The sequence below is a fragment of the Neoarius graeffei genome, chromosome 22 (genome assembly GCF_027579695.1).
Source record: "Neoarius graeffei isolate fNeoGra1 chromosome 22, fNeoGra1.pri, whole genome shotgun sequence".
NCBI lineage: Eukaryota > Metazoa > Chordata > Actinopteri > Siluriformes > Ariidae > Neoarius > Neoarius graeffei.
In genome coordinates this window covers 57,707,377-57,735,089 of record NC_083590.1, presented here as the reverse complement: position 1 = coordinate 57,735,089, position 27,713 = coordinate 57,707,377, and the positions used below count along the sequence as shown (strand labels likewise).

Here is a 27,713-nt window from a genome sequence, read left to right as displayed (position 1 = left end):
TCAGTATTAAGACGTATGTCATTTATAACTTTAATCAGCGCTGTTTCAGTGCTATGATTGGCACGAAATCCTGACTGAAAATTATCAAAACGGCTGTTTGATATCAAGAAGGCAGTTAATTGATTGAAGACAATTTTTTCCAGGATTTTCCCGATAAATGGTAGATTTGATATTGGCCTGTAATTATTTAACACTGAAGGATCCAGATTATTTTTTTTAAGAAGGGGCTTTACAACAGCTTTTTTTAGGGACACAGGAACAACACCAGTCTCCAAGGATGTATTTATAATTTGAAGCACATCTGTAATTATAAGATGATTGGCGTCTCATTGGACAACGACACTGACATCCACCTTCCTGATTCGCTGGTGTTGGTCATGTGACACGACTGCTGAAAAACGGCGCGGACTTCCACCTTGTATCACCTTTCATTAAAGAGTATAAAAGTATGAAAATACTGCAAATACTGATGCAAATACTGCCCATTGTGTAGTTATGATTGTCTTTAGGCTTGCCATCCTTCCACTTGCAAGTAGTAAGTGATATGCGCTGGGATCACACACACAGCGGCTCAGTCCCGAATCACAGCTTGTGCACTACACTCGCGCGCTGTGTGAGCTGCGCAGGGCCGGAGTGCGCACCCTCCAGAGGGCACTCGCTGTTCAGGGCGGAGTGATTTGGAGCGCAGGATGCCTGCGGAGCCGAGCGTATCCGTGTATTGGTGTTGCTGTGTGCACGGCTAACGGTTTTAGTGTAAACGCGAATCGTTTTAAGAACATTAATCTGATGATCCGCTGATTCGACGTAATGTAAACGTAGCCTCAGTTGTCTGGGAAGTGTGCCAAGGACTGCATTGTAGGTGGCTGATAAATTATGTCTTAGACCCCCACCTCTGTTCAGTGATGGCCGTTCCAGGTTGACAAAAATGGCTTCTTTAACCCCTCGCTCATACCAACGATCCTCTCTGGCTAAAATGCGTACGTTGGAATCCTGAAATGAGTGTCCTTTGTTGTTAAGATGAAGGTAGACAGCAGAGTCCTGGCCTGAGGAACTGGCTCTCCTGTGTTGAGCCATACGCCTGTGAAGCGGTTGCTTGGTTTCACCAATATACGAGTCCGTGCATTGCTCACTGCACCGAATTGCATACACCACGTTGTCCTGTTTGTGTCTGGGTATTCTGTCCTTAGGGTGGACCAATTTCTGCTTCAGGGTGTTACTGGGTCTGAAACGTAACGGAATGTTGTGTTTGTAGAAGATCCTCCTGAGTTTCTCAGATAGACCAGAAATGTAGGGAATGACAATGTTCTTGCGTTTGTTCCTGTTATCCTCCTTGTCCGTTATGTTCCTTTTCCTGCTCTTGAAGAAAGAACATAAAACAAAAAGGAACATAACTGACAAGGAGGATAACAGGAACAAACGAAAATTATGGAAATTAGAGTTTATTAGTCGGTATGATCCATACAAAATTCCTCAAAACAACTGGAGTGACTGTGTAGATTTGTGGCCTAGCATTAGCTACATGTTGGAACATACTTTCTTTCCCCCCCAAAGAGTCCCGACATGCAAGAACAGTTAAAATAACTGCAAAAAAGCCACCTTTGTGCAAAGAAAGTTTTCCCGACATCAGCTTTTGGGAACAGAATGTTGCAAAAGCCAAAGTATTGACTCTCAGAGGACTCCTACCTGAACTGTGGGCTAGATGGTATTCCTGGCCCTCCATGTCTCAACAACCCCAAGGACATCTAGTTACAGAGCTATCTGCACTCCATAATTTATACATTGATACTTATTATTGATAAATCAGACACTTTCATGAAACAGCTAAATCAAATGCGAGCAGAAAAAATAAAACGAGACTCCGAAGCAAACTCTTCCATACTCACTTCCGACTTTCTACTTTTTTAAAATACATTTTAAATTCAATCACGAATTTCTCTGGAGTTTTCAGGCTTAGCGCCTCTTGTCATATTCTCTTTAACCACGCATTTCTTTGTTGTTCTTGAAGCATTTGCTTCTCTTTGTTAACAGTTGATGGCGGATAGACGGTAATACATTTTATCTATTTCTTTATTTTCATGATTTGAACAACCAAAAACAAAAGGTAGTGTTAACTGCAAGGAGTCTATTTACCCATCTCTTAATTGACCTGCACTGTCTGCCCAAGGACAGCAGTTCAGAGAATGTCTGGGGTAGGCTGGATATTTTAATATACCCTGGGGTCTTTTGAGGCAGCAGGAACTGTAAGGCTCTTCCAGAGGCCAGAAGGCATCTGATGATGATCTGGGCAGTGGTGACGACCCTCTGGAGCACTTTCCTCTCTGCTGCTATGCAGCTGGCAAAACCACACACTGATGCAGTATGCAAGTATGCTCTCTATGGAGTAATGGTAAAAGGACACAAGCAGGTTTTTTAGTGAGGTGGACCTTCCAGAGGATCCTCAGGAAGTAAAGTCTCTGTTGTGCCTTCTTTATCACTTGTGTGGTGTTAGTGTTCCAGGTCAGGTCATCCTCAGGAACTGGAAGTATGAGACCCTCTCCACACATTCCCCGCTGATGAGAATAGGCTGAATGTCGGTTTTCTTTTTCCTGAAGTCTATGATCACCTCCTTGGTTTTGGTGGTGTTGAGGACCAGGTTGTTGTCTCTGCACCACCAGACAGCTGCTCTACCTTGTCCCGATAATCGGACTCATTCACCCCAGAGATGGTAGTGTCATCCACAAATTTGATGATGCCATTACTGGAGTGGGTGGGGTGCAGTCGTAAGTGTAGAGGGTGAAGAGTAGGGAGGTAGGGGGCTCAGCACACAGCCCTGTGGGGAGCCAGTGCTGAGGCTGAGGAGATGTGGGAGGCCTACTCTCACCCTCTGGGAGCGATCAGACAGGAAGTCCGTTATCCAGAGGCAGATAGATTGAGACAGTGCTAGGTTTGTTAGCTTAGACACCAGTCTGTGAGGGAGAATGGTGTTGAATGCTGAACTAAAATTCACAAAGAGCAGCCGAGCATAGCTCTCCTGCTTCTCAAGGTGAGTGAGGGCAGTGTGGAGAGTTGTGGCTATGGCACCCTCTGAACCTGTTAGCTCTGTAAGCATGCTGGTGTCTGTCTAACATGGGTGGGAGGTTTGCGATGACGTGAGTCCAGACCAGTTTTTCAAAGCACTTCATGATGACAGGAGTAAGTGCCACTGGACAGTGGTCATTCAGGCTGCTGCTGATGGTCTTTTTTTAGCGGTGCAACTATGGGAGAGGACGTCAGGCAGGGCGGGTTGGTGGACTGTCACAGGGACTGGTTGACTTCTCATGTGATACCCTGTGGTCTTGTACATAACATGGTTCTAGGAGATGTTTTATTTTACTCCAAGATGAATGCCCATCAGAAATACTGACCAGAGGTGATCAATTACTGCAGGAGTCCCAAAACAATAAGACATAATATTTTTGATGGCCAGTTAATTGCCCAAATCAATGGAGCAGATTTAAGTTTTTGTGCTTGGGACATTCCTAAGACTCAACAGAATCACCTCAAGTGACCAAAATAGTTGGTCACAATGGGTAGTTTCCCCCCCTACACACACACAAGTCAATACAGTTCTAAAACTACTTTTTACAACAGTTTAATTTATCAGCTATTTACCCTTATTTCATTTTGATAAATGAGACTGTTGTAAAAAGTAGTTTTAGAACTGTGTGGAAAAAAAAACTGCCCATTGTGACAAACTATTTTGGTCACTTGAGGTGATTCTGTTGAGTTTCAGGAATGTATCAAGCACAAAAAATTAAATCTGCTCCATTGATTTGGGCAATTAACTGGCCATCAAAAAAAAATATTATTATCTTATTGTTTGGGGATAACGAGTTGATAGTGGGAGAGGTATTCAATGAGTAGTGTAAAAATTTGCATTCCATTCAATGAGAAGAGTGAAAACCCCTCCCAATGCCAACTCTTAATCCCATCAGATCAACTCTTAATCCCATCAGGTCAAATCACAATGGGTAAGGCAATGTTTTTTCACACATTCCAGCACAGTTCTAAAACTGCTTTTTACAACAGCTTCATTTATTGGTTATTTGCTTTTATTTTGGTATTTGACTAGTGCGTCTTGAAATTAGCTCTTGTACTAATTAAGTTCAGACCCACAACCAACTGTTACTGTTATACAATTACTCTGTAATTTTGCTCCCACTCTAGCTCCGAATTTTACTTTCCAAACTCAAAATAGAGCAAAATTAACTATTACTGAGGAAAATACTTTTGACTCTGGAAAAATAACTCCGTCATTTTTACTGTGTATGCACTACAGCACATGCATATCAATCGATCTGCTCATCAGAAATGGAAGAAATATTTACACTTACTCCAGCTGATTTTCGGCTGGATCGAGTCAAAGTTAAAAAGCCACACGCGACTGGCCGATGTGTGGCTTGGATGTATGGGCTTCGTCATGTTTCGCTCCTGCACTGACAAATTTTAATCGCAGATGAGCAATAGGATGATGAAGGGGGAGGTAGGGCATTGATGGATGTCCGCCTGGTCTCCAGCATTGATGCAAGGCACTTCAGCACCTGGTAATGTCGCCAGGTGTAACGGCCCTGTTTCAGGCTTGTTTTGCATCACACCAGGATGCGCTTCAGGTTGGCCGGAGACTGACAGAGGAGGCATGTAGGGTCTTCTCCGTACCACTGGTTGAGGTTGATTGGAGATGGCAGGACATCATAGGTGGCTCGTATGATGAAGCTGCTTTGATGTGCTTCCATGTTCCACAGGTCCCTCCAAGAGAATTTTCTTTTCTCAACCCCTCCCATCGCATCCACTGCCCCTGCTTTGCTTGAGAAGCAGCCTTTGTGCACCTCATTGCCTGTTCTTGGTAGCATACCTCCTCAACTACAAGACCTCGGTGCTGTGATGGTGTTGCTTTGTGCCAGGATACATTACTTTCTCCAAGCTGAAGGCCTCCTCTCCCTTGCTGCATATGATCAATGATATCCTGATGCTTAAGGGATGACTTTGCCTGCTGCATAGCTAGTGAAGGGGTCCACTTTCTTCCAGTTTCCAGAATAGGAGCTGTTCAGGCAACATAAGGATCGTGGGATTCTGTCCATCATTTCCAGCCTACCTTTGGAGCACTTGTATTCCTCTCTTAGAGTGGACACTGGAAGTTCAAGAATACCTTTCCCATACAGGCCTGTGCTGGTAATGCGCCTGGGGAGACCAAGCCATTTTTTCGCAAATGAACTAACCAGCCTCTCCAGTTTTTCAACCTTGGAGAGTGGGATCTCATAGATGGTCAAGGGCCACAACAGCCAGGGGAGGAGACAGAACTGAAAGCACCAGAGCTTCAACCTGCTCAGTAGGAAGGACCTGTCAATGCTTTACAGGCCACTGACGGTATCCTACCTAATCTGGTCTGCTTGGTCTATATCTTTGAGGGTTGTGTCGTACCAGCATCCAAGACTCTTAACAGGTTTCTTTGCCACCATTGGTATGGGCTCCTCACCAATGTAAAAGCGTTGCTCGAACAGCTTCCCTCTGACGACTGATATGCTCCTGGACTTGCTTGGATTTATTTTCATTCAAGCCCACTCGATGTTCTCTTGCAGCTTCTTCAGTAGTCGCCTAGTGCAGGGCTTGCTTGTTGTAAGTATGGTCATATCATCCATGTATGCCCTGATAGGAGGGAGTCGGAGACCGGGTTTGAGCTGCTCTCCTCCTACCTCCCACCGAGAGGCCCGGATGATGACCTCCATGGCCATGGTGAAAGCGAGCAAGGAGATGGTGCATCCTGCCATGAGGCCAATTTCCAGACACTGCCATGCTGTAGTGAATTCATCAATTGTAAGGCAAAGCTGTATGCCCTGGAAATAGGATTTGACTAGGGCTGTGATGGGCTCTGGGACACTGAAGTAACTGAAAGCAGACCAAAGGAGATTGTGAGGGACTAAGCCAAAGGCAGTGATGAGGTCCAGGAATACAACATGGAGGTCTCTTCCATCTTTTTTGGCGGCTTGGATTTGATGCCAGATCATGTTTGCATGCTCCAAAACACCCAGAGAAGCCTGGGATCCCCACCTTCTAAACAGACATGTCGATGTAGTAGTTCGTAAGCTGTCAGCCTGTGAGCCAAAATGCTGAAGAAAACCTTCCCTTCAAATGTTCAAAAGACTGATGTGGCAAAACTGGTTGATGATAGCAGAATCCTTTCGCTTTGGAATTAGGACACCCCCTGCCCTCCTCCAGGCTGTGGGTATTGCTTGTTTCTGCCACAACCACCCTCATCAGTCTCCACAGGAACCGTAAAACATCTCGGCGCATTCTTGTAAAGCCTGTATGGTACTCTGTTGGGCCCAGAGGACGATGCAGCTCTTGACCGACGTACAGTTGTTACTACCTCACTCCACTTGTGAGGGCTGATGTCTAGCTGACGTCCAGGGGAAGGTATTGGTGGCATGTCGGGTGGGAGGATGATCTGTTCGCAATGCCAGCTGTCCATGTGGATTCCTTGAAGTTGAGCCTCGAGGTTTTTTTTGATGCAAGTTTGCCACTTTTCTCCTTTATAAAGTTTGTCAATATGTTTGTCATGCTTGTATGATAAAAAATTCTAAAATATTTATCTAAATACATGACCTAGTCATTCTAAACCTGTTGAGTTTGCCGACGAAGCTCTCAACCCCAGAGAGATAAATTATACAATAAAGAAATATTTGCTTGACCATTATTCAGGTGTTACTAGTATTTCTATTATTAACAGGTGAATTTCCACCACACTGGCAAAAAGAACTGATGTAGGATCGCATTGTGATCAAATTTGTGATTTACACCACTACTCCACATATCACTGACAAAAAGAAACTGATATTAATTGGAGATACCTTCATCTAGTCATCATATTTTCTTACTTAAATATATACAGTCTTTATAATAAATTGATGACAAACTCACAACCAAGGAGTCTCCACTGTTCCTGGCTTCCTCTCCGTTTACCAACTCTCTCTGGTCGGGTCCGAAGTGTGCACCTACTGGAACAGTACCCCCCTTATTAAACACTCCCAGGCCTGCATCAGGAATACTGGACTTCCGGATTTCTAGCCCAGGAGGAAGAGTTTGTCTGGCTCGGTCAGGGACTCCCATGGGAACAAGAGTATCTGGGATGAAGAGGGGCGGTCCATGAATCTCACATTTGTTGAGGAAGAAGGATTTGCAAACTTCGCAGTCTAGGAGTAGAGAAAAAACAACAGGAAGGAATGAGGCCCAAATGTGTGTGTATATCTAAGACTATATACAGTATGTGAGTACTGTATTAAGATTATTCAAAGAAAGCTTGCCAGTAAGGTTTACTGAACAGTTGAGATGAGAGGTGTCCATCAGGACTGAGATCACACAGGATAACAAGGTACACAAGTACGATTTTTTTACTTCCTTGTGGGAGTAAGGCCAAGCCAAGCCAGGCCAAGATCCTGGAGTTGCGCCACTGACGGCCCTAAATCCATACACCAGGGGTGGCCAACCAGTTGGAGACCAAGAGCCACATTTTTTACTGTATTACCGCAAAGAGCCACATCATACACATGGGCACACGAACATCACCCATCCCTTCCTCTCTCTCTCTCACACACACACACACACACACCCCTCTGCTCAGCCAGATTAATAGTAAATGTCACACACCAACATATTTACTCATACAGTACTAAGACCACAGGCTGAGACCAGTCATTTTTAACAATGAACATTGTGTGCACTTACTATGCATGCTGCTTAGTGGGACTCATGGCATTACCAAAAAAAAAAGCCAACCATACACATGACCGCACATGAACATTGCCCCCCCCCCCCCCCGCTCTCTCTCTCTCACACACACATGCTCACGCACCTCTGCTCAGCCAGATTAATAGTAAATGTCACATGCCAACATGAGAGAAATTTACTCCTTCAGTCAGTACTAATACCACAGGCCAGTCATTTACAGCAATCAATATCGTGTGCACTTACTATGCATGTTGCTTAGTGGGACTTCTGACATTCCTTGCCTTGAACAATGCTCTTCAAATCTGGCTTGTATTCCGCCGTTGCCACTCGAAGCAGTTCTTTCACATGGGTTTCAGTCAGAACAGAACGATGCTTTGACTTCACGTGTTTCATGGTATAGAACACAGACTCGCAGACGTATGTTGACCCAAACATTGACAGTATCTTAAGCGCAGCCTGTTTCACATTCGGGTATTTTTCCAATGGCACACTTTTCCAAAACTCAATGGTGCCTTCCCTCAAAACAGGTTTCAGTTGGTCTTCCTCACGAAGCATCTCCAACTCAGCCGCAGCCTCATCTGTGACAAGCAGGGCTTTCAAACAGTCCATCTCCGCATTGAATGGGTCGACGAGGAACGTAACCTGTGGCCTTTTCAGTTGTATATCACGGAACCGGGTTACAAAGCTTTCGTGCAGGTTTTCAATTAGTGTTGCATATCTGGCTCCTGGCTTATTCAGGGAGGCGGGAAGCTTTGAAATGAGCTAATGACGACTGACATATAAGGCAGAATGGCTTGCCATTACGTTCAACAAAAAAGTATAAACTCTCCCACTCTGTTAAAAATGTCCTATGTTCGTCTTCATATTTTCGTTTTGCTGTGCATTTTTTCATTGCCATTTTGAGAGGCTACTTGACACAAGATACACCTTGCCCGAAAACTTAGCGATTATCTCACGCACATGTGCATTTGACATGACCTGAAAATACCGTAATATACCCAAGCAAAGCGAAGATGCATTTGACGAAAATACCATACTGAACTCAAGCAAAGCGCACATTAAAAAAAAAAACAAAACACAAACTTCGATATGAACGCAAGAGCCGCATGACACCGGGCAAAGAGCCGCATGCAGCTCGCGAGCCGCGGGTTGGCCACCCAAGCCATACACAAATATTTGGACTCCTGTCCCTCACACCCATATGTGCTTATTGAACATCCCATTCCAGGGTCATGCTGAAGGGCATACTCTTTGGCCCCTATTAAATCACAGCCGGTTGGGGTCTTCTGCGAGCTCATGCATGTGGGGAAGAGAGCACATAGCACTTTCCTCCAGGTGTGTTTTGCTATCCTGTGACACAGCATGGGCTGCATTTGGAAAAGAAGAGTATGGCAGTGGGGGTGTGGCCAAGTGTCAGTTTGTGAATGGAGGGCGGGGCTGGGGAAGGTGAGTGGCAAAGTCAATATACCTGTTGTCAAATGTTTTCTGCATGCGTGCGTGCTGCAGTGATGATGGAGGATAGAAAAGGAGGGGAAGAGCAAAGAGAAGAAAGCTCCCTGGACCAGAACACAACAGTGTGTGTGTTTCCTAAAATCGAGCGAGTGTGAAGCTGAAAAGCCAAAATAAATGTGTGTGAATATCTCCCACCTGCCATGCTTCTGTACTCCACCCACATCAGGGACTTGTTACAGTGGTGCTGAAACCCAGGAGTACAGAAGGGAACCACCACCTGGAGTCCTCGCCATTCAAAGATCTCATCCATGCCCTCACTACTGCCCAGCAGAACAAGCAGTGATCACTCTACGGAAAAAGCAAGAACAAAGTCAAAGTCTTGATGCTGGCCCAGCAGGAAGATCGCCAGGCATTCCGGCACTTGCTCGCATCGGCAGGGTCCTCGACCGCCACCACAGCAGACCCTCCCTACATCACCCTCACGACAATCTGGAAGCCTTTATAGAACTCTTTGAGCAAGCGGCCAAAGTGTGAGGGTGGCCGGTCAAGTAGCGCACGGCGTGCCTACTTCTGCTACTGATTGGAGAGGCACAGCTCGCCACCGACAGCCTACTCATATAAGCCAACATGCAGTATGCTGGCCGCTCCCCGGAACATTGCCAGTGCTTCCGGACACTGACATGAGAGGAGGCCGGCCATTTGCATTTGGCCAACAGCTCCGGGATGCCTGCCGGTGATGGCAGAGGGCAGATGACCGCGATGCAGAGGGGATCATCGACCTGGTGACACTGGAACAGTTCATTGTGCAACTTCTGAAAGGAATGGCAGAGTGGGTCCAGTGTCATCACCCGGTGTCGCTGGATCAAGCCATCAAGCTGGCAAAGGACCATCTGGAGGCAGTTCCGACGGCAGGCGGATGAGTCACCTTTTCCCTTTTCCTCTCTCCTCTCCCCTTCCCTTCCCCCAACGAGAAGGTGGAGGCCCATCTTCCCCTTCCATGTCGGACCCCCCCCAAGATGAGTGATGCCTTTTACGCCGGTGTAGAGGGGAAGCCTGGACTAGTGTGCTGGCACTGCGGGGAGCCCAGACATCTCCAGATTCAGTGTTCCGCAATGGAGGTGGGAGCTGTGGTCCGGATCCCCGACACGCCAGAGACCATCGGGCTGGAGCGCATCGTATACCGCTAAGTGTTCAAAGGGATACAGTACATATCACACATTGGTGGATTCCGGCAGTAATTAGACCTCAATCAAACAAAGGCTGATGCAAGGTGAGGCATTGGGCAAGTGGTGGGGGTTCTGTGTGCACAGGGATATTCACAACTACTCATTAGTGTCTGTCCACATTCTATTTATGGGAGAAAAGCATAGAAGAAAGGTGCTGGTTAATCCTCATCTCACCCACCCGCTGATTTTGGGAACTGATTGGTTGGGATTCAAAGGCTTAATGGAATACATAGTAAAGGGTGGGTCCTGCAATAGTACATCACGGGGAGATCCTGGTGTGGCGTTGACTGGGGAAGCAGTCACAGAGCCACACTGCACGAACTGTATGGGTTATTGGGAATTAAATCTATCCGCACCAGCGTCTATCACCCACAAACAGATGGCTTAGTGGAACAATTCAACCAGACACTCAAAAACTTAATTCGGAAATTTGTCAGTGAATATGCACATAATTGGGATAAATGGCTCGAGCCACTGTTATTTGCAGTACGAGAGGTCCCGCAAGCCTCCACGGGATTTTCACCATTTGAATTATTATATGGGCGTAAGCCTCGTGGCATTTTGGATGCGCTGCAAGAAAATTGGGAGGAGGGACCTTCACCTAGTAAAAACGAAATTCAATATGCTCTCGGCCTGCGCACAAAACTCCACATCCTCACACACACAACCCAAGGGAATTTACAGCAGGCACAAGAACATTATGTCTGGCTGTACGACAGGGGCACGCGCCTTAGATTTCATACCGGGAGACAAGGTACTTGTGTTCTTACCCATGTTGAGCTCCAAATTGCCAAGTGGCAAGGGCCCTTTGAGGTCACATGGCGAGTCAGGGACATTGACTGTGAGGTGAGGCAAGTGGATAGGGGCGGGGTACTGCAAATATACCACCTCAATCTGTTAAAACGTTGGAACAAGGAGGTCCTTGTTGCATTGCCGTTGGTAGTTCCAGAGAAGGCGGAGCTGGGGCCAGAGGTAAAAACAAAAACGATTCAAACTGCTCCGGTCCCTTGTGGAGACCACCTCCATGGGTACAAGTATAAAATTTTTAAACACCTGAAAAGTCTGACAAGGTCAGACGTGCATGGTGCAGCCATGCAGGGGGGATTACAAAGGGAGGTGAGCCCCCCCCTTAGGGCTTGGAAAAAAAAATTAAATTACAAGTTAAAATGGTTGTCTCTCATGCAATCGTTTATAATATTAATAGTTATATGATTTGCATATTCACATCAAATGTTTAATCAGACCCTCCAGGATTTCACTATGTTGCGATTTGCAACTTCAACGCAAATTCAACCAATCCCCGCAAATTCAGGGTGGTGTTGCAATTATATCCAATCACCACAACTTTCCCGCAAATTTGACCAATCTTTGGAGTCGTCTTGAGGTGACGTCGACAAACTACCTTCCGCCTTACAATATACGTTCAAGAGAAGCAGCATGTGCGAGTCAGTGTTTATATAGGCTTAAATTCTGTTACTGAAAGTGTGTTATGTTTACAGTGAAGGACCGTGTGCAATTTACATTATTTTTTTACTTAATACAAGAAATTAATGGATGCCAACATTTTTGCCAAAATGGTATTTTATTTTCCATTCTTTAGGCAGCTTCAGCATCATACTGTGAGATTCTGTTCAAATTGTTTTTTTTCTTTGATGAAGCCTGAGCCATTTATTTTATCAGTTTATAATTGTTTAATTTAGTCTTCAGGAGAGACTGCCTGCACACAGTACTAGTATTAATAGGTTTTTTTTTCTGACATGAAAGCTGAGGCATTATTATATTATATTTTAAGGTAACTTCATATTGTGCTGTGAGGTTCTATGCACTTTAACTTTTGAACCAACAGGTGCATTTGGATAAATAAAGCCTATTTTTCTGCATTTTTGTAGTCCTGGTAATCTTTTATATTGGTAAAGTTGTTTATAGGACCATTTCTCAGTGTCTGTTTTTTTAATCAGTAGTTTTTCAGTAATAACTTAACACATCACTCAATCACAAAGAGAAAATCGCAACAATTTCTAGCAACTTTCACTTCCTCCCGCAATGTAATCGCAACAAAAACCTAAAAAACACCGCAACTTTCATCGCAATTTTTTTGGAACCCCCCCCCGTAACATCAGACATTTTAGCCCGCAACAATCACAAAAAAGGCCCGTGAAATCCTGAGGGGACTGATTAATACATTTTATCAATTCATCTGAAATAATCTTTCAAGTACAAGGCTTGATATTTCAAAACATCTCGCAACTACTAATTTAAATGTTGAAACAACCATTTTTAACATGCTTTTGCTGTGATACCTTTTTTACAATATATACACTGGAATAGCTGTGTTGATTTGGTCGAACAACATGCTATGTGCGTGAAACATGATATCACACATGTATAACACCATGAAACAACGGGCTAGTCAGGACCGCTTGTCGGTGAGCGGCATATAAATTGAATGAGGTTTGTGGCGAAGACGAGATGAAAAGATTTGTCTCGTGCAGAGACTGTACCGCGGTAACCCAATAATACGCTGAGAGTAGAGTCAATGATTTTCTGTTTCAAAATCTGGCTTTTTCCGTTTCGGACAATGATAAATTCCGTTTCAATTCCGTTTCACAATTTCAGTTCAAAATTGTTGTGTTTGGCTCCAATTTAGTAATTCTGGCTGGCATAATTTTACTAGGGTTTCAAAGTATTGCATCTCTAGACACAAATGGTCCTTTGCATGATGAAGTCATTCATGAAAAAAATATATAAAACAATTACACTGACGGTAAACTGATAAATTGCATTAATAAAAAAAAATTGAAGTGGGATCATAGATTGAGACAACACAAAATATTTTACTTGACATACTGATAACAGATAAATCAAGAAACTAGGATCACCGTTAACTAAAAACCCATCTCATATATATGCAATATAATAGCATATATAATCTTAATATAATATTGAGAGTACTGATAAATTAATAGGGATAAATTAATATTCAGTAATACTTACTGAGCCTGTAATGACAATACTCATAACTGACTGTTTAAAAATATTACTCTATATCCATCTTTTTTAGTACACCACAAACTCATGAAACAATGTTTCCTAACAGAACACAGAATGCACTCTCAAACAGACCAGAATAGTTTAACTTTGATTGTAATGACAGTCCTGAATATTCCTTGCAGATCAATCATTGAGCACTCTGAGTACCTAGAAACGCTGCTCGATATTGCCATTAAGATAGAGCATCATAAGTTGTTTAGTGTTGGTCTCTATGAGACTGAATCTTCTGTCATTTAGAAGAGGTTTATACATGGAAAAGGAGCGCTCAACGTCCACACTCGCCACTGGTAACCATATGGCATCCTTGGCCACCAGATGCATTCGTTTCTTTTTCACGGTCGCCATTCTGGTTGCGACGTGGGGAGCGAATTTGTAAACAAGCAGCTCATTGGCTAGCTAAGTGTGCCACAAGCCAATGACAATCACTGACAAAGCTGCCTTGACCGGAAAGGCATGTCTGCTTGGGCGTTAGCGGCAGTTACGCAGAAGCCTTCTGCGGCAGTTACACTTTGACACGCGAGCAATGTTTCACGATAAAAATTCCGTAATTTCCGTCTGTTTTCCGCGATCACGGAAAATCATTGGCCCTATGAGAGTGAGACAGTGAGAGGGCCACCCCCCCTTCGAAAATTGTAACGATTTACACGATTTTGAAAAATGACTTTCAGAGGGCGGCACGGTGGTGTAGTGGTTAGCACTGTCGCCTCACAGCAAGAAGGTCCGGGTTCGAGCCCCGTGGCCAACGAGGGCCTTTCTGTGTGGAGTTTGCATGTTCTCCCCGTGTCCGTGTGGGTTTCCTCCGGGTGCTCCGGTTTCCCCCACAGTCCAAAGACATGCAGGTTAGGTTAACTGGTGACTCCAAATTGACCGTAGGTGTGAATGTGAGTGTGAATGGTTGTCTGTGTCTATGTGTCAGCCCTGTGATGACCTGGCGACTTGTCCAGGGTGTACCCCGCCTTTCGCTCGTAGTCAGCTGGGATAGGCTCCAGCTTGCCTGCAACCCTGTAGAACAGGATAAAGCGGCTAGAGATAATGAGATGAGACTTTTTCGGAACCGAAAAAACCGGAGCTTCCGGCACATGCCAGAAAACTTGCACCCATGGATTTAAAAAAGGGATATTGACAGACCCACTTGACTCCTCTATCCTGAGAGAAAACGGCCTTTTCTACACTGTCTGGATTACACCAATTTGTCACATTTCCTTTTGGGTTATTTGGGGCACTTGCTACATTCCAGCAACTCATGGACAAGATCCTCTGCCCCCACGCTCCCTCTGCGTCAGCTTCCCTCAGTGACATCAATATTTATAGCAACGATTGGCTACGGCACCTCAAAACACCTTAGGGCCGTCCTAGAGTTACTGAGGCGTGCAGATCTCACAGCTAACCCGAAAAAGTGTGTAATTGGGTGGGTGGAAGTACGGTATCTGGGTTTCCACTTGGGTCATGGGCAGATGCATCCCCAAATTGACAAGACTGCAGCCTGCCCGAAACCCAAAGACCAAAAAGGGGGTGAGACAGTTCCGGGGATGGCTGGCTACTATCGTAGGTTCATACCTAATTATTCGGATGTCACCAGCCCACTGACTGATCTCACTAAAAATGGAGCACCAGATCCAGTCCAGTGGACAGAGCAGTCAACAGGTTTTCACTAAAGGTAAAAGCTGCACAGCGTGTGTTTGGAGAGGGGGGGTGCATTTCTACACTCCCCTAACTTCTCTCTCCCCTTTATTTTGCAGATGGATGCGTCGGACAGAGGCCTGGGGGCCATTTCGTCCCAGAAGGTGGAAAGCGAGGAACATCCCGTGCTGTACATCAGCCGCAAAATCTCAATGCATGAAATTAAGTCCAGCACCATCGAAAAGTAGTGCTTGGCCATCAAGAGTGCGGTCCTCACTCTCCGATACTACCTCCTGGGGCACCCTCTCACCCTCTGTTCGGACCACATACCCCTCCAGTGGCTCCAACACATGAAGGATGCCAATGCGCAGATCACCTGTCGGTATCTCACCCTCCAGCTGTTTAAATTTGAGGTGGTCCACAGGCCGGAGGTGCAGATGGTGGTGCTGGAATTCCTGTCCCATGGGGGGGGGGGGAGTACGCTGCAGTCTGGACGGCTCCAGTGAGTTGGGCGGGGGTATGTGGCAGTGAGGGCATGGCCAAGTGTCAGTTTGTGAATGGAGGGCGGGGCCAATGAAAGTGAGTGGCAAAGTCATAACACCTATTGTCGATTAATGTTGTGTGTGTGTGTGTGCGCGCGCGCACGTGTTGCAGTGACAGTGGAGGATAGAAAAGGAGGAGGAGAGCAAAGAGAAGAGAGCTCCCTGGACCAGAACACAACTGTGTGCACGCGTGTCCGTGTCCTAAAATCGAGCGAGTGTGAAGCTGAAAAGCCAAAATAAATGTGTGTGTGTGTGTGTAAATATCATCTCCCGCCTGCCGTGCTTCTGTACTCAATCCATATCATGGACTTGTTTCAAGGCATTTGATGGCTTTACATGTCTTGGAGGAATCACGTGTTAGCCTTCACTCACATGGTTAGAGAGACTTGGCAAGTAGGTGGATACTAGCAGGTGACCACATTAGAAAGGAAAATGGGTGGAAGAAAAAAAAACCAACTATAATCTTCTAATGTGGTGAAGACAAAGACGTGTTTATTTAACGTTTATGGGAGGAGATCCAGGTATCAGTCATTAAGTTTCCCCATGATGGGAAAGTCTTCAGGACAGAGGAGTTCGTGCTTTCTGGTTTCTCAGTCACACAATCACTTGCATTTTTTTTTTGTCTCAGAAGAAAACACGAGTGGCTGGAGAGAATGGCAGACATTCTGTAACATTAAATGTAAACAGAAAAATAAAACATGCAATGTGTCATTCATTAATAAATTAAAAATGATAATCATAGGCAAATCAGTGCAGTATGAGGTGAATAATACGCTTTGGGCTGTGCTGTTATATGAAAATAAATCACCCGGCATAGATTTTTATCTAACAGCATGACCCATCGTGTGATATTCCATACTTATTTGGTTCAGGTTAACATCATTGGTTTATAATGACTAATATATTTTCAGGAAATAAATGGGCAGCATGGTGTAGTGGTTAGCACTGTCGCCTCACAGCAAGAAGGTTCTGGGATCAAGCCCAGCGGCTGGTGGGGGACCTTTCTGTGTAGAGTTTGTATGTTCTCCCGTGTCTGCATGGGTTTCCTCCAGGTGCTCCGGCTTCCCTCACGGTTCAAAGACATGCAGTTAGGTTAACATGGGATGGCCTTGGCCTGAAGTGCCCAAGAGTGGCGGCACCCATGTACGCAGTGGCTTTGCTCTCCTATGATGAACTAAATTTCATTGTACATTTGTGCAGTGACAATAAAGGCATTCTATTCTATTCTAAATAAATACAAATATTTAGTTTCTCTCACTCCTTGCTACCATATTTTACACTCTATAAACAAGGTTCATACTTTATCAATAAAAATATCAAGTTCAATTTGTTGATTAAATTATCAGACTGAGGCTGCATCCCAAATGTACTGTATTGCACTTTTAGTGCACCAGATAGTGTGGAGGGTAGAATAAACAGTGAGTATTACTGAGCACCAGAGTGGCCTGATGTCTTACAGAGGTAGTCTTTATTGTCAGGATCTTCCACTTTAACAGAGAGACCATCAGGTGGATTATCAAGGTCGTCTCCATGGTTGTAGATTTTCAGCTCCAGTGTCTCCTCTTTCTTCACACGGACTTCTGACATCCCTCCATCCCTGGATATCTCGGTTTTCATGTCCTCACACAACTAAAGATCAAACAACAAATCTGTTAGGGCAGGACGGTATTCATCCCACTCGGGAAGATGCTGCTCTCATTTCTCACAGCGTAGCTCATATTCTCAGTAGAGGCCTAGTTAATCTGTGACAATCCAGAGCCAAGGCCAGGGAGTAGACGAACAGGCTAAACTGACTGTCTGCTAGCTGCACAGAGTCATCACTCAGGGTCCACTATATAGAGACTGTGTTTCCCAAGCTAAACGAAAAACTAGTAGTAATACTCAGAGGTTGTTCTAGTAACTTAGATAATATAAAATTGCATCATACTGACTGTACAGCCACTGCCAGCACCTTTGATCTAAAGGTAGGACTACTAAATATGAGATCTCTTGCATTTAAAGGAACAGTCCACCGTACTTCCATAATGAAATATGTTCTTCTCTGAATTGAGACGAGCTGATCCGTACCTCTCCGAGCTTTGTGCGACCTCCCAGTCAGTCAGACACGCTGTTACTCCTGTTAGCAATGTAGCTAGGCTCAGCACGGCCAATGGTATTTTTTGGGGCTGTAGTTAGATGCGACCAAACTCTTCCACGTTTTTCCTGTTTACATAGGTTTATATGACCAGTGACATGAAACAAAGTTCAGTTACACAAATTGAAACGTGGCGATTTTCTATGCTATGGAAAGTCCGCACTATAATGACAGGCGTACTAACACCTTCTGCGCGCTTCGACAGCGCATTGATACCTTCACTCCTCTTCGGGCACGGCCAGGCAGGCGAATGCCCTGGTCCGTCCGCCCTGTCTAAAAAAAAAAAAAATGGTACAACTCGAGCCCCATGGTAAAATTGGGACTTTGTCATTTTTCCGCATGAGGCCCATGGTAAAACCACACTTCCAGGAGGGGCTGCCGTCTGCCTCCCAAGCCAGCCGAGAGCGCTCCTCGTCGGGCACAGCCAGGCGGGTGAATGCCCTGGTCCATCCACCCTGTCTAAAAAATAATGGTACAACTCCGAGTGAAGGTATCAATGCGCTGTCGAAGCGTGCAGAAGGTGTTAGTACGCCTGTCATTATAGTGCGGACTTTCCATAGCATAGAAAATCGCCACATTTCAATTTGTGTAACTGAACTTTGTTTCATGTCACTGGTCATATAAACCTATGTAAACAGGAAAAACGTGGAAGAGTTTGGTCGCATCTAACTACAGCCCCAAAAAATACCATTGGCCATGCTGAGCCAAGCTACATTGCTAACAGGAGTAACGGTGCGTCTGACTGACTGGGAGGTTGCACAAAGCTCGGGGAGGTACGGATCATCTCGTCTCAATTCAGAGAAGAACATATTTCATTATGGAAGTATGGTGGAATGTTCCTTTAAAGCACTAATTGTTAATGAACTTATTACTGATCAGAAGTTTAATGGACTGTGTTTAAGAGAAACATGGATTAAACCATGCATTAAATGAAACTAGTCCTCCTGGTTACAGTTACGATATACACCACCCTCACCTAACTGGCAGAAGAGGCGGTGTCGCGGTTATTTATAATGATTATCTCGGCATAACACAACAACCTGGACAGTTAGTATGAAGAACTTCGAACGTATTGAATTCATGTTATGCATTACAGTTAAATTAATTTAATTACTGTTTAAAGATTGCATTTGGTACACATCTGCATCGTACCGCAAATCGTCCGGTACAAATATATGTACCATCACACCCCTACAAGATGGTAAACTGGAGTACAGATTGGGCAGCACGGTGGTGTAAGTGGTGAGCACTATCTCACAGCAAGAAGGTTCTGGGTTCGAGCCCAGCAGCCGGCGGGGGCCTTTCTGTGCAGAGTTTGCATGTTCTCCCTGTGTCTGGTGGGTTTCCTCCGGGTGCTCTGGTTTCCCCCACAGTTCAAAGACATGCAGAGGGGTTAATATGGGATGGCCTTGGGCTGAGGTGCCCTTGAGCGAGGCACCTAACTCCCAACTGCTCCCCGGGCACTGTTAGCATGGCTGCCCACTGCTCTGGGTATGTGCGTGTGCTCATTGCTCACGTGTGTGCAGGTGTGTGTTCACTGCTTCAGATGGGTTAAATGCAGAGAGGAATTTTACAAGTGTGTGATGAATAAAGTTGTGCTTTCTTCTTTTTCTTTTCACAGCAGGAGGCAGACATAAGAAGCTGTTATCTCCAATCAGCCACACCTGGGGCCTCATTTATAAAACTTTGTGCAGGATTTACACCAGAAGATGGCATGCGCACGAAACTCAATGTGCGTGCGCACAGAAATATTCTGATTTATGAAACCGTGCGCACGCACGTTCCACGCCAATTTCCCTTTATAAATCACAATCCACTCTAAATTTGCGGCACCTGTGCGTATCTCAAGAGACACCCACAACTGTCTATAAATATTCAGCAAAATGCCCTTAATGAATATTGATATCTGTGGACAACATGCCCAAAACAGAAGGAAAGACAAAGAAGCGCAACTTCACCGACTGTGAAGTTGAAGTGCTAGTAGATGAAGTGGAGCAGCGTCGAGCCGTTTTGTTTGGAGGCCATAGTACAGGAGTTACAAATGCGAAAAAAAACGTGAATGGCAGCATGTGGCCGATGCGTTCAATTCTGTAGCTTCACAAGGCCATACTATGGCAGAGGATAAAAAAAAAAAATGGTCCGACATAAAGGTGAACGCCAAGAAGAGGATCAAGGCACACCGCCAAAGCGTCTGTGCAATGGGCAGGGGGAAGGGGGAGCCGGAGCTCACCCCACTGGATCAAAAACTGGCTGGCATTATAGGGGAAACCCTCCTGAGTGGAGTTGTGCGTGAGGAGGAGGGCGACACCGATGCTGGGCCACATGAACCAGCCGAGGACTCGGGTATGTAATTTTTCTTTGGTTGTGTATCAAGGAACCACCTCACATTGCACATGTGCCCCCCTTGTTTGAAATGGGTGTGAAATTAATTGAAATGTGTCTTCATCCAGAAAAAGTATTTTATTAACAAAAAAATTCTCTTGCAGTTGCTGGGTGTGCCAGTGAGGCCAGCAGTGTGTCGGCTGCGGCAGCGGAGGTCCCAAGGACGTCCACGGCCTCCGATGCATGTGCATCCATGCCGAAACCAGCCACCAGCACCCGTATCCTAACAGATTCAGTGCTGCAGGTGCAGCGGGAACATGAGGATGCCGTCCGCGAGGTCACCTTGGAGTTAAAAGAAATAAAAAAATGAGCTGTCTGCATTAAATGCCAGCATTAAAGTATTTTTAAAAAGTAATCATTTGTTTCCAGACCTAATTATTTACAAGCGGCACATCACCTCCTCGCGCTGGCGCACGGTTCCTGCGTTTGGGTGGAATGCCTGGGGATAGGGATCGGGGTCAAGGTTGACCTCTTTAGCTTGCAAAGGCACGTTTTGTAGCTGTGCCACATTGTGCAGCACAGCACAGGCCCTAACAATCCGACAGACCTTTTCGGGTCTGTAACATAGCGCTCCCCCCATGGCATCCAGACAACGCCATCTGCCCTTCAGGAGCCCGATGGTGTGCTCCACAACAGCGCACGCCTGGCTGTGGCGCAGGTTGTAAGTGGTCTCCTCAGGCGTTTGGAGGTTCATAAATGGCGTGAGCAGCCACCGTTTCAGCGGATACTCACCGTCACATACAACATAACTGAATGAGTAAAGGGTTGAATATTTAGAAATGGTCCAAGAATGGTTACAAATACTTTCAGTATTTACGCATTAATCACCCGCACCCAGAAGCCAACCATCGCGCACAGCTCCAGCATCCAGTCTCTGCCCAACGCTGTTATGTCTCAATATAAATGAATCATGGGTTGAACCAGGCCACCGGGCGACAACATTTGTGAGGACCATGTCCGCATCATATATAACTTGGACATTGAGGGAATGTACAACAAGAGCAAATTCATTTTCACTGGGTGCCCTCATAGCAATATGAGTGCAGTCAATAGCACCGATCACATTTGGGAAATCGGACTTTGCTGCAAATTGCGCCTTTTTATTTGCCTGTTCACCCACCGTGTAAGGAAACTTGATGTAGTTTGGTGATAAACCAATTCCACCTCCTAACACTTCTGGCAAAATGCAGCTGAAGGTTGGCTGCGATATCCCAGACCGGTCAGCCAGTTCTCGCTGAAAAGTGCCAGTGGCCGATGCAAAGCCGACGCAAGTCAGCACGTGCAGCGAGACTGGGATGGCATGATTCCAGCGGGTACCTCTCTCCAACGCTGGGCCCAACTCAGCTATCAGGTGTAAAAGGACAGCTCGTGGCAATCTGAATCGGCTCATGAGCCACTCATCGTCATTGACCAACAAAGGTCTCTGAAGACTCGCTCTCTCCTAATTCTTCCATTTGCCACATCCTCCAGCAATGCCAAATATGCCATAGTGCATCATAAGACCTACCACGGCAAATCCCTCTTATATACTATTTACAGAGTAGGCAACCTAACAAGCAACATGTGTGATAGCCTAATGATCAATATTGAAAAATGACAACATGCATGAAAGCCATAAGTGGATAATTAACAAAACTTAGCCTACTGCTTATATTGCAAAAACATACAACGTATAGCCTATCAATTTGTCTTTATTGCCTTAAATAAGATGTTATTTTTGACAAGTGCACAAAATTAAGGATTATAAATGTTAAGTCAGTCACATCTTTGATGCGCGATATTATGTTTGTGTTAAACTTCGATTATTGAACCAATTTCGGGTCGTTCTCCCCCTTTCCTCCTGAGGTCGCACTTTCCGCGTTTCCCTTTTTTTGTGCGTACGCATGGATCAGAGCTTGCGTGGAGGTGCGCACATTTTACCGTCAAGTTCACTTTTTATAAATACCAAAGCTTGCGTAGAATGTGGCGTACGCATTCTTTTGTGCGTACGCATCGTTTATAAATGAGGCCCCTGGTCCTTTGAGTAGTATCTCACTGGGCTGCGACAGCCCGCAACTAGTTGGAGACACAACAATTGCGATAAAATATGCGAATTAGCGACAATTTTCACTTGGAATCACACTGAATTGATATTCGCATATTTTGAGAGAAATTTTGGTCGCACGAATTTTTTGAACATGTTCAAAATTTCAGCGACGAAGGAGCGACACTTTGCGACTTATGCGAGGAAATTGAGAAGCCCCGCAAATGTTTCAAGACACTTTTGAAGCTCTCTCGCAAATGTCGTTTGCAATTTGTCGTAAGCTGTTGCAGCCCAGTGAGATACTAGCTTTTCCTGGCCAGGTATTTATCATCCCCCGGGACACAGTATCCTCCAGTCCTGTAGAGGGTGCGCACACACTAACACAAAGGGTTAATACTGGCTCCAACATGCATCGTTGCTCACAGTGTGGAAAGAGTTTTACGACGGAGAGTCATCTCGAAATACACCAGTACAACCCCGATTCCAAAAAAGTTGGGACAAAGTACAAATTGTAAATAAAAACGGAATGCAATAATTTACAAATCTCAAAAACTGATATTGTATTCACAATAGAACATAGACAACATATCAAATGTCGAAATTGAGACATTTTGAAATTTCATGCCAAATATTGGCTCATTTGAAATTTCATGACAGCAACACATCTCAAAAATGTTGGGACAGGGGCAATAAGAGGCTGGAAAAGTTAAAGGTACAAAAAAACGAACAGCTGGAGGACCAAATTGCAACTCAGGGCTCGAAATCCGCGGTGGTCCGGTCGCCCGAGGCGACTTAATTTGCCATTTACAGGGTAATTCCTGTCACTAGCCAGCCCGGCCGGCTAGTTGAAAATAAAAAATACATATGTGACCGCTCACCGAATCCAGGGACACATGTCGGCCGAAACGAATCCGAGATAATCGCAAAAGAAGCAATTTTTTTCAAAATTTGTGATTTTTGTTTTTTTCCATCATGTGCAAGTTGAGATCTTGAAGAATGCAATCAGTATTTCAGATAATAGATTGTTTTGTTGGAAAAGCATACATTTTTTGTTGCAAATTGTCTCGTTTTTGTCAGGACTGTAGCCTGCTGGGGGTGTGGGTAAATTACCATATGGGCCATTCACATGATGATTTAAAGTCATTTGTTTTTGTTTTTTTCCCGCGAATCACCTGTATGATCCGAGTTGAGCGCATGGCTACTTAACTGCATACAGGCGTGTGATTTCACTATGGAATGAGTTACTAAACAGAGCGCAGAGGAGCTGAAACACCGCGAAGCAAACAGACACATGGTATTTACATCGGAGATCACCATTTCTAGCAAAAAAAACGCAACCTCGTTTTCCAGATTGAATGGAATACTTGAATGATTGGATGATACACGGACCGTTCTAGGATTACATTCCATCGGAGGCATTGGTGTGTGCAAGGCGCCGTTTCTCTTTCTGATGGGGTGAGTTTATTAATCTAAGGCTGTGTGGTTATTTTTGCATGCAACAGAGAATGTTGTGGTTTGGTTAAGCCTAGGTCACAACCGGACGTACGATTTTTTGGCCGTGTGATTTTTGCCGTTTCCCAAATCGCTGCGTTTTTTTTTTGTTCACGGAGAAAGACGCGTGTTGGCCGTAAGTTTGTCTTGCAACCTGAAAAAAACGTAAGCGCCCGTAGAGTTTTTTGACATGACAAAGAACCTCTGCGGCCGGTCTGCGGCTCGAAAATCAGCGCATCACACGCACGCTCTCGTGCTTTTCACACGCGCGCTCTCGTGCTTTTCACACGCGCGCTCTCGTGCTTTTCACACGCGCGCTCTCGTGCTTTTCACACGCGTGCTCTCGTGCGTTTCACGCGCGCTCTCGTGCGTTTCACGCGCGCTCTCCGTGCGTTTCTTGCGTTTTTTGCCTGTAGACCGGCTGTAGGAGCACATATGGCCGGTTGTGACCGAGGCTTTACATGACGCTAGTGTTAGTTGTGTCATCATCGTGCTATCTTTCTTTCTTACGGTGTGAGTAATTTTTCAACCACAAAACATTAAAGTATACTTTAGGACTTATTTTTGTACTTCGTAATTGTGTTGGGCATACTTTGCATGGAAGGAAAATTGACGTGGTGATCTTTGTTTACATGAAAGTAGTATCGTGCTAGCTAGTAGGGGGTAGGGCTTTCCTTAATGTCATGCAAATGAGCAGCATTATGTGCCCGCCCTGCACCCAGAGTAGCTGAGATGGAAAACTTTGAGGGTGATTTTCTCCCTTTTCTGTTTTAAGAAGTATACACTTTCAAAAGGCCACACATTCTTCAAATATTGTCAGATCTCCACATGGAAGGCATCATTGGAAAGCTTAGAAACTGTACTTTCTGAATCGGTCAATAACTCAAAATGCCCCCGGGCCGACATGTGTCCCTGGATTCTGTGATCTGCCACATATGAAGCGAAGATTCAGACTAGGGCTGTGTGATATATCGAATATACTCGATATATCTCTGAAAATTCTGTGTGAGATACATAAAATTATTATATCGTAACTATCGAGTATTTTATGGTCATCTGCCGACTTGCGTTTGTTTCGTGTTTGTTGCGTTTGTTTAAAACCTTTTGCGGTGGTTTTCTCCCTGTCCCTCAGGCAGTAACATGAGAGGCTGCCTAAGGGTAAAAAAAAAAAAAAACGTCACGCACTCGCCAACCAATCCCGGGCGACATCTCGGTGCTGAAAGGAACTTGCGGGAAGATTTTCTAGTTTCAATTTACAGCGCTGACTCAGTTCGTGCAATCGCTGGTGTTGCATAGGCTACCATGTAAGCTCCGTCAATTTCAGCGACAAATTAAAAATGGAAGCGGACGAATTGGTTCCTAAAAGAACTAGTAAGGGGCCAGTCATCTGGCATTTTTTTGGATTATATTATGGTGCTCTGTGTTGTTCTCATTTATGTATTTAACAGTATCAAAATACTCGGGTCTTGAAATAAATGCACATTAGTCATGAACAATGGTAACTACTCTCTTTTGCATTATTTTTGACAGAAGTAAAATTCATACATGAACAAATTTTGGTGAGTTGATTTTCTGTTTGGCTAGTTACTTTTTCACTTTAGTTTTTATTCAATTTTAACATTTACAACAGACCAACTAGGGGTCGACCGATAATCGGCCTGGCCGATATATCGGGCCAATATTCTGCATTTTTAGGGTTATCGGTATCGGCCATAATTTCCACCGATATGCCGATAACATGCCTTTTTGCAGCCATTTCATTCCTAACGCGACTGTCACTGCACGTCCTTTCCTGCACTCGCCTCTCTGAGTTCAAGAACACGGTCCCGCCCACCACAACATCTGATTTGGTTGAGAACAACAACTCATCACATCCACCAGGGGGCGAGGTATTGTTTTCGGTGGGCTTCTTGAAACATGGCGGCAGGTAGCAGCAGAGTGGCAGGTGCTGCTGTTTCACCTATCTCAAAACAAACGGGGAGACCGCCTGATTATCAAACTTTATGTGGGAGCTGGGTGCCATGGCGATGTTACTCCCATTTTAGAGTCAAGGAGTTTTTATGTCTGCTCAAACTAATGCTCTTCCTAACTATCATCACGGCTGTACAACTGCGGGGAAACTGCCTTGCAGGCAAATGCTCAGCCCTGCTGGCCTACTCTCAAGGAGGCTGCGCTGTCAACTGGGGTCAATATATCATCTACTCCGAAGTTTTGGACGATGGGCGAGTGCGAGACCAGCGTTTACAGTGTGAGGACAGAGAGAGTGTTTGCAAAACATCTCAATCATCAAAACGGAGTACATCTGTGGTTTTCTGCATGTTTCTCTTACTGTGCGGAGATATTCATTTAAATCCTGGTCCTGTGTGCACCGGACTATCATATGTGGACAATTGTCAATCAGCTGTTTCATCGAGAATCAACATGCAGGCCACTAGGCCTTCTTACTCCGTAGGATTTCGAGGTAATAACTTTTCTACAATCTGTCTGTCTGAATGTCTGAAAACATCGATCTCTGCTAAGGCTAATATCAAGCGACTCGACAATGTGTTTGCCAAACAACAGCAAACAAAACTTTTTCAGACTGTCAATCATGCACGCGTACTATGGAACCCGAATACAAAACCGAAGGGCGTTTTCGGTGGACATTTAAACACACGTAGTGTTATATCAAAGACTGAACAACTCCAACATCTACTAACGGACTCAAACATTGATTACCTGTGTCTTACTGAAACTTGGCTGACGCCTACAACTCTTCAATCTGTTTTTAGTGTCCCTGGTTATAATGTATACAGACGTGATAGAACTACGGGGAAAGGGGGTGGGGTTTTGATTTATGTGAAAGACACTCTGCAAAGCGAGCAGGTACAACTGCCCGCAAGCAACCTAGAATGTGCAGGGGTAAAAATAACTTATCCCCTCAAATGTCTTTTGTTGTGTTTGTTGTTTACCGACCCCCAACCGCTACAAATGACTTTTTTAATTACATATCTGATGTCCTTAAACAGGGGCGGCACGGTGGTGTAGTGGTTAGCGCTGTCGCCTCACAGCAAGAAGGTCCTGGGTTCGAACCCCGGGTCCGGCGAGGGCCTTTCTGTGTGGAGTTTGCATGTTCTCCCCGTGTTCGCGTGGGTTTCCTCCGGGTGCTCCGGTTTCCCCCACAGTCCAAAGACATGCAGGTTAGGTTAACTGGTGACTCTAAATTGACCGTAGGTGTGAATGTGAGTGTGAATGGTTGTCTGTGTCTATGTGTCAGCCCTGTGATGACCTGGCGACTTGTCCAGGGTGTACCCCGCCTTTCGCCCGTAGTCAGCTGGGATAGGCTCCAGCTTGCCTGCGACCCTGTAGAAGGATAAAGCGGCTAGAGATAATGAGATGAGATGTCCTTAAACAGTATGCAGGGGGTGAAATGATACTCATGGGAGATTTTAATTTAAATTGGCTCGATAAAGTGCGTAGGAAAAAGCTCAAGGATGTAATGGAAATGTTTCAGATGACTCAAATGATAAGTAAACCCACAAGATTAACAAAGTCCTCTCAAACTCTTATAGACCTTATATTTACAAATAAACCGGACAGGATTACTAAAACCTATAACTTGATCACCGGTTTATCAGATCATAATTTGACATTGGTAGCCAGGAAGCTAACTAAGTCACGTTTTCAGAATCAACATATCACAAAAAATAATCCTAGTACATCTTTCATATCAAAGAAAGATCTGGCGTATATGGGTAAAGAGATAAAGGAAACAAGATGGTCTGGTATAGTGGATAACAAATCCTGTGAACAGGCTGGTTCTGATTTAATGATGGCCTTTAAGGCTATTGTTCTAAGATGTACAAAAACAAGATCTAAGAAACAGAACTGTCATTCCACCACTAACTACAATAATTAATCAATCTATAAAGGAAGGCATTTTCCCCAGCACCTTTAAAACAGCTATAGTGACTCCAGTTCATAAATCTGGCAATGTTCAGGAGGCCTGTAACTACCGCCCCATCAGTATCCTTCCAGCAGTGTCGAAAGTCATAGAAAAGGTAGTGGCAGAA

The 27,713-nt window shown here is 44.9% G+C and overlaps 1 protein-coding gene across 6 annotated transcripts in view; it reads right to left on the bottom strand.

Annotated features, from left to right (window-relative positions):
• The window catches only part of LOC132870997 (gastrula zinc finger protein XlCGF26.1-like), a 109,069-nt gene that overhangs the window by 46,430 nt on the left and 34,926 nt on the right, over nucleotides 1-27,713 (bottom strand). For 2 of the 6 annotated variants that reach the window (XM_060905111.1, XM_060905112.1), the window contains exons 2-3: nucleotides 17,089-17,260; nucleotides 6,934-7,205 (exon numbers count right to left, since the gene is read on the bottom strand). The exons of 1 other annotated variant lie outside the window; for it this stretch is intronic. In XM_060905111.1, the coding sequence (XP_060761094.1) occupies nucleotides 6,934-7,205; nucleotides 17,089-17,248 (432 nt within the window). In that variant the 5' untranslated portion in view covers nucleotides 17,249-17,260. Of the gene's footprint in view, nucleotides 1-6,933; nucleotides 7,206-7,316; nucleotides 7,379-17,088; nucleotides 17,261-27,713 lie in introns of those variants that run through there. 3 more of the 6 variants (XM_060905113.1, XM_060905114.1, XM_060905115.1) reach the window with 3 other exon arrangements.